The 8,384-nt window shown below is 36.3% G+C and overlaps 1 protein-coding gene across 1 annotated transcript; it reads left to right on the top strand.

The window, feature by feature from the left end:
* Positions 1–3,238: 3,238 nt before the first annotated feature.
* LOC134806317 (uncharacterized) lies at positions 3,239–6,965 on the top strand. Its single transcript, XM_063779534.1, has 3 exons — positions 3,239–3,510; positions 3,993–4,151; positions 4,522–6,965. The coding sequence occupies exons 1-3, from the start codon at positions 3,432–3,434 to the stop codon at positions 4,746–4,748; spliced, it is 465 nt and encodes a 154-aa protein (XP_063635604.1). The 5' UTR covers positions 3,239–3,431; the 3' UTR covers positions 4,749–6,965.
* Positions 6,966–8,384: the final 1,419 nt, after the last annotated feature.

Genomic DNA, 8,384 nt, shown 5'->3' on the forward strand with positions numbered 1-8,384 from the left:
TATACCCGAAGATGAGGCAGACGAAGTGGAAACGAACCTTGTAAACATTGAAAGTCAACCCATTGTTTACATTAGTGGGTGGTTGGCTATGCGGGCATTGAAGTCAAATTTACAAGCATGTAATGAGTGTAAGAAGAATTTAATAGAAGAAAATCCAGAAAATAACGATGTATTTTGTTACATAAAATTACGAGAATGGTGGGCTGACAAGACCTCACTGACCTATCCCAGTATTGCACTGTGCAACTTCGTCCAAAAGTGTGTAAATATTTTTGAAAAAGACATCATGCCTGTGCTTCACCGCGATAATATTACACAATCAATAATAACCATATATATGGCAACTACGGACTCGACATTCATCAAATGCGAATTGCATCGCAACAAAATAATTCAAGATATATCGTCCCGCCTGGCTGTTCTTTTAGTACGTAGGCAATGTCAAAGAATAAACCAAAAAATATCTGAACAAGAAGAAGAAATTGCAGACAAGGTTAAAATGGCACAGCAACAAGGCATTGCCAAATAGATGCAATTTATTGTATTTAAAAAAAAATATTACTTTGCTAATCCGCGAAAAGATAATGTGCTAGTCAATCAGTGCTAACCCGTTATACTTACTCGTACTTGCGTATTTTTTACATGCATTTAATGTAACGAATGTAATTTTTTTACATGTAATTAATGTGTATTAAGTATAACGGGTTAGCACTGATTGACTATAGTAGACCCAAACCAAACGGACGACCGTGGTCATAAATCTTCTCATTCACGCTCGCATGGTTGAAGGTGGGGTGAGAGAGATAGAGATATAATCCCAGTCGTCCGTTTGGTTTGGGTCTACTATAGCACATTATCTTTTCGCGGATTAGCAAAGTAATATTTTGGTTTTAATTAATATGGATTTCCGCAAAGTAACGCCTGATTCTATTCACAATTTTATGTATATAAACATATATAGATTTATTGGTCTACCGTTTAACTGAGGTGGTTGGTAAGATATTATAGAATAATTCGTATTCTGTTAAGTAATTAAAGATGTTATATATGTGTCGCTTAACTTCAAACTCGGGTAAATCCATTAGACCCTCTCAGCAAATATCTACCCTATTACCTTTTCTTAATACCAAAATCGCATAATTTGACAGATGGATTTACCCGAGTTTGAAGTTAAGCGACTCATATAAAATTCTAGCTTCGCTCCGCGACTTCGTTTGCGTAGAATTAGTAGGTATATCAATATGCCATTCCATAGTAGCTTCAATGATGATTTCCCTTGACTTAAACTATCCGTAAACATTTCTTCTAAATCGGTTCAGCTATCACAATCCGAAAGGTAATAGACAGACAGGCAGTGTTTAAGGATTTATAATATTTTGTATGGATTTTTTGTTCCAAAACTAAACTACCTACATAACGTAACTTTATTACTAACAGCCAATATTACCAATCACCTAGCAGCCCACTAAGCTAAAAAATCGAGCAGCAAGTCGTTAGAACTGCTCGGAAGCGTGAATATTTTAGAAAAATAACATGTGGTTAATATTTACTCAGCTGTATTTAATTGACACTCTGCGTGTATATGCAATCAACTCAACTCTTTGGGTGCAATTTGCATTTTGTAATGGTTCGTTTCATTTCTTTTATAAATTTCTAAATATGAAACTGAGTATGCATGTGGCTTATGTAGAGAAAAAAAGTGGAAACATCTTGTCAGGTGGGTGTTACCCTCCCTATTCCACTTTTGTTCACCATTTTGTAGTTTTTCGATATTTTTAGAAAAACTATAGATAAAACAAAAAAACTACTTCCCTACCAGTAAACAATAGTTATTTACGATACAAGTGCGGAAAATAGGAAATTCTAAACGGGTAACCTATTCCGCATTACCTATTCGCACGTGTATCGTACAACGTTTTACAGTACATATGGCCCTTTAAACTTTACACATACGCACGCAAAGTCCTGTTTTACGCAACGTAGCCGGTGCAGTGCGGGAAAGTAGGACCATATGTACTGTAAAATATTTTAACTAAGTATGTTGTTAGTACTTAACGTTTTTAAGTGTGTATTGGCATTTTTGTTGTAACATCAACTATTTTACTAATAACAATGAAAATCTAATAGCGAAATTGAACACATGCTGAAATAATGAAAATGCCCGTTGACAAATTGTTTTCTCTTCGATTTTTTTCTTGCCTACATAAGCAACATGCATTGCTAGTTGCATGCTTTTTTCCGATACTTTGAGCTTACAGATGGAGACCAAATTGGAGTAGTTTTGTTGCATTTATTGTCTGCTTAAAAATAACATGTGGCTTTTGGCCTAATATAAGGTAGAAAAATTGTCCACATAATAAATAATGATTCCACGGTTTTTTCACTTCAGGGCTTTGACAGAAGCATTTTGTCACATTAAAACAAACCGCTCCATATTTAACGCCAGTTGGAATGTAGCAATTTTAAATATGCAATGTACCTAGCCATTTTATAATAGAATATAATGTTTTATAAACTCAAAAACATATTCCGATGATGTATAGTCATGAAAAGGTGTATTTAAAACTGGAAGACATACAGTTGTTGAATATTTTTCATTTATAAACGTCCTTTTGAGCATCAGGAAACTAAACAGAGTTTTGCATTAGTTTAAATTGTTATAGTAACTCCTTTTTATTTGTATCCGGCTAATTATCGAATTGAATGTTTTTTTTTTACACCTATAACTATTATTTTTGGAAAAAAATGTCATTGTAAACGATTAAAGATGAAAGTATTAAATAAAAAGTGATCTATTATTTTATAAATGTAGATAAATAAGCGAGGGCTCAAGGCTGTTTTACTGAGTTGTATATATTTTATTTATTGAGTATAGTATAATGTAATGACATGTCACTCATATACGAAGTCAACAGATTTTTAAGGTATTTATTTCTCAGCTCTCGCTTTGTTATCAAACTCCTAAAACCTGAAATCCTGAACCAATCAAGGCTACGCGTCCGTGCAATAATTTCATCGATATCGATAACAAGCATTTTAAATTATGGGCATCACTATTATCGAATTTTCACATCACTGTCGTTGACATCTGTCATGTGTCAGTGACGTTTAGCGATGGTAACACTCAATTTCCTTATGTTGGTAGTATTAGGAAATAACTCTCGTACTTTTCATTATTTCGCACAGATGTATGAAGTTCCGTCTCTTAAAACGTAGTGATTATATTCTCTTTGTCACAAACGGTCTTGTTTATTTACGTCAAACTATCGCTATTTTAGTGTCGTATTTATTTTCGTTTCGTTGCCAATGATTGAAGCCCTTATAGCCTCATAACGAATGCTACCATTCATAGTTTAGCAAACCCAAATAAGGTTTTAAAAAGCACGCTCGACAATAGTGTAAAATCATTTGTTAAATTGAAAAAATTGAAAATGGCGATGGAATTGCAACCGTTTCTTCACGAAGTTCGATACGACCAAACCTGGCTCGAACAAGTCCTGCTGCAACTGGGTAAGACAACTAAGACATTGCATAATTATCCTTTATGTACGTACTAAATAAAAGAGATGTGAGGCAACTGAGAAACTTGCCACGGGTGAAAAGGATCCCTGAAAGGCAGAGACTGGTCTAAAGTATGGGTTCTAGACTGGACTTAACTGTACTGGAGACAAGACTGTTTTCTGATTTCATATTAATTGGCGTTCAATGTTTTACAGAAGAATAAATAAGATCTTGGTATGGCCAAATTGCCGAACATAGTTTAATGTAATATTTGAGTGAATTGCAAAAAAAAGTGTAGGTACACAATGGAATATTCACAGAAATATGCAAATTTTGGACTATAGTGGAAGCTTTTGTGGTCTGGTGTATGAGCGTGACAGCGCAATGCGCATACATAGCGATGTCCCGCTTGTACACCGGACTGAATCTGCATCCAATGTGAAGAGCACTATAGTTAGGTGGTATTACAGTAACGGAATTGTTATTTTCAGGGGATATGTTTGAAATTCGCATAGTATGGAACAGTGACACCGCAGTTTTGGCAGGAGCATTTGCGCTGGCTGGTGGGCTTGTGGGGGGCTATGTGGGGGGCAGAATGGGCGCTGCCCTTGGGGCTGGTATTGGCAGTGCAGCGGGCCTTGGAGTTTCTAGTGAGTATATTTGCAAACTGTACTGTTCTGGAGGTGGGATGTAGTGACAGAAAGACAGAAGCCAGATGGATGGGTGTCAAAAAGACAGCAATAACATAGAAATCTATGAAAGAGGCATAGGTCCAGCAGTAGATGCAAATATTCTGAGAAATAAAGAGGAACATATGAATACTAAAATTAATGCTTGAATTATGTTCTTCTGCTAAAACTCTTCTAGATTGTTTATTAAAAGTAAGGTGGGCCAAGATATATAGATAAAACTAGCTAAGCAAGCAAGGATAAAAAAAATACTATGTGTATTCACTGCTATAATGGTTTCTATTTCATATCTATATAAACTGTAATTAATCCACCGTTTTTTCTTTTCCAGCATATGTATCCCTCCGAGAAATCTGGGCCTCAGTGCAACACCAGCTCAAGGAGATCCTCTTCATCATCTTCAACTACCTGCGTCGCATGGACCCGGTGGATTACTACCACGCCTTTGAGCTTGTCCTAGCCTGTACAGCTAGTCGGAGAGAGCTTGTACTGACCATATTGGACTTTATTGCTTCTAAGTTAGGGAAGGAGGTGCTTTCTAGTATTACTGCAGCATAGGACCGCAAGAATCGCAATATTTTGTAAAAATGTTGTGAAGTGCTCATGTAGAAAATTTTAGATTTGTGTTTAACAGTTTCACTGTGGCACCTGTTTGTGTGGTTAGTGCAAGAGTTGCAACATTGCACTATTAGTATTTTGTAGACACCGTAAATCCATCCAACTATAGTCCAGTTGTACTATAACTATGGTCAACTAAGTCGACACCTATTTTAGTAAATCCCGCCTCGGCTTTGCACGGGTTAGCAAATTATACATCACACAATTGATAGTGAAAACTGGATGAAAATCCGTCCAGTAGTTTTTGAGTTTATCGCGAACATACAAACAAATACACAAACAGGCAGACGCGGTGGGGGAATTTGTTTTATAAGGTGTAGCAATCTTGTTTTTGGGGTTCACCCTTCTACCTTTTACTTCTCTCTTCTCTCTCTCTCTTTAGCCTTTTTCTACCCTTCGGGTGTAGGCCTCCTTCATTATACGCCATTTGTCACGGTCCTGTGCAACCTGGAGCCAATTCTTCCCCGCAGTCCTTTTGATGTCGTCGTCCCAACGCATCTTGGGTCTACTTTGAGGACGCTCTTCCCCCCATGGTCGCCACTCGAGTAGTCGTTTACTCCACGAATCGGTCTTTCGTGCTATATGACCAGCCCATTCCCACTTCAAATTTGCTACGCGTTTTACAACATCAGTGACCTTGCTCTGCTGTCTTTTACTTATGAAAACATTTTGTCTCAGACTGGAACGTTCAGTTTATTATATTCATTCACACCGGAACAAAGGTACTCGAATTTGTTTTGCACTATAATATTTGTGATCTTTTGGACGATAGTTGTGTGGTTTGGCAGTACTGGTACTACTGGTTATTGTTTTCCTAATAGGTTTTTATTTTTATTTGCGGGTAAAATGACTTCTCTGTAATTAATGACAATATTGGTTTATAAAACCAATGTGTTTATTTGTATCTTTAGATAATTTACCGGTGACGTAAAGTTTATTATTATTATTTCTATATTTTTAATAACTATATAATGTGTAAATATATTTTATTAATTTCTGTTTTGTAAATTTTGTGTCAAATACAAAATTTGTACAATAATAATTTCAGATTTATTTGAAAATTAATACATACTTTAATGTGCCTTAAAAATCTTAAATGTAGGTATATACCTATTTTGTATTAAAAATGCCCACTGCATGGGCCGAAAATCCATAAAATATAATGTCATATTTTCATATCCGTGTTTATTGTAAGTATAGATAATTTTAAAAGTAGAAAAGTATTAATGTACTTATTTTTCAACATTATCTTATCAACCTCAAATTGCACATAGCGTTCTTTAAACGTTTAATAATAGCAATACTTAGTCTAGAAATGTTGCTAGTAAATAAATAAAACTGACAAAAAGCTTTAGAGGTTTAGAATCTGTTTTCTTTGACTCAGTCACAGACTGACTGCTCAATATCAGGCAGATGGTAGAAATTAAAATTCAATCACGGGGCAAAAGTACCTACTCTAGGGCTCTAGGCAGATAAGTTAATTTGCACGGGTAGTAGTTTTAGCTTAGAATGTGATTTAATGTTTGCTCAACATACATTGAATAGTCTTACTAATAATGGTTCACATCTACCAGAGATGGTCTGCGTAGCGCACGGCTTAAGGGCCACTTGCGCGTTCCAGGGAATCCATAGTTAGCCAACGGAGTTAACAGTTTCGGAACTCGGAACCGGTTTTTTTGTAAAACCCGAAATAGCCCATTATTTTAAATTATTTTATGCTCTACGTAGGACTGCATCATGTATTTAGTTAACACATTCGTATTATTAGATTGTCCCATTAAAAATTAAATAATAAACCCAAAGAACGAAAAAGAACGCAATAATACCGGTATTTTTTGTATGAAGAAAAAACCGGTTCCGAGCCTTGCCTATAGGTATTAACTCTGGGTTAGGGCCGGTACAGACGGACTGCAACCCGTCTGTATCGGCCTTTAGTTGGCTAACCCTGGAACGCACAAGTGGCTCTAATAAATCCATAAATGCAGATAGGAACGCGAACTAATAGGAACGTCACCTCGCGCCTAACCGCCATTTTGCTCATTTCTTGTGGATGACCACCCTGTCCACCCTTATTGTTGTGGTTGATTATTTTGTAGCTAACTTTAAGGTATTAATTGTGGTGACTCATGAATACACTTGTTTGGATAAATGGTTTTTGTTATTTCTCAGCAATTTTAAATTTATTCCTACCGTAGAGGGCAGCATAAATATCCCATATTAATTGACGCGAAGCATAATGTCATGTTTTTATTTTTCGATTTAATGATCTAGATCAGCGGTCGGCAACAAGCGGCCCATGCGGCCCGCGAACCTCTCACTTGCGGCCCGCGAGCCTCCCTGGCTATTTTGTATGTAATATTGAGAAACGACAATGTCTGATAAAGACATAAATATTAACAAAGTGCGGCCCGCGTCAACTTCGGTAACTAGTATTTGGCCCTTGGCTGCTAAAAGGTTGCCAACCGCTGATCTAGATGGCAAACTATTTCCTAGTGGTAAGAGCGTGCGACTTTCAATCCAGAGGTCGTGGGTTCAAACCGGACCCCAGGCTCCCATGAGCCGTGGCAAAAATGCCGGGATATCGTAAGAAGATCTAGAGAGCAGTGCCTACAGCAGCGTAGGGGCAGCACCTGCTTATTGACGTTAATTGTTAAAGTTCTCGATTCAGGTCACGAGGTGGCAGACCCAACACGCACGGTCTCTATAGGTATGATGTAGGGCAGAGTCATCCCGTAGCGACAAAGTAAAAATCACCTTTTTACTTTGAAATAAGACTCAATTCCCCTTGTAACAATATTTGGTATGTCTGCAATATTTTTAAATAATGAATTAGAATAAATAAATATTATAGGACATTTTTTTTTACACGAATGACTAAGCCCCACGGTAAGCCCATGAAGGCTTGTGTTGTGGGTACTTAGACAACGATATATATAAGGTGCTAACAAATTAGTCACGGATATTTTTACAGCTGATAGTACTCGGTTCTCGGAATACATTTAAGTATGAAACATCATTGGTTTTGTTGTTTTTTTTTGGAGATAACCAGGAAACAAATTTGCTACGTTAAAACACCCTGTTAATAAGATCATTAAATGAGACCTCTTTAGACATTCTAGAACCTCTTTAAACTTGACGTGACGTGACATGACAGACAGTGTTAAACATCTTGACAGGTACATAATAGGGGTGATTATCTGATTATTTTAAGAATTTATTAAAATATTTTTTTTTGTTCGGTAAATGAAAACAAAAAAATTATATACAAAGGTTCCAATTACAGTTAAAAGTTAATTGTTTTAATGTAATGTATTATCTCTTAAAATATCCGTGACTAATTTGTTAGCACCTTATATTATATATAAATACATACATAGAAAACAACCATGACTCAGGAACAAATATCTGTGTCATCACACAAATAAATGCCCTTACCGGGATTCGAACCCGGGACCACCACCGGTCGTCAAAAAAAAAAGAAAAGAAGAAGTACAAAGGATATAAGACAAAGAAAACTGTTTTAACAGGTTTATTCAGTGCATTGTCACAGGAACAACATAACTATGAAACTATTAC

This window comes from Cydia splendana, chromosome 1, assembly GCF_910591565.1.
Source record: "Cydia splendana chromosome 1, ilCydSple1.2, whole genome shotgun sequence".
NCBI lineage: Eukaryota > Metazoa > Arthropoda > Insecta > Lepidoptera > Tortricidae > Cydia > Cydia splendana.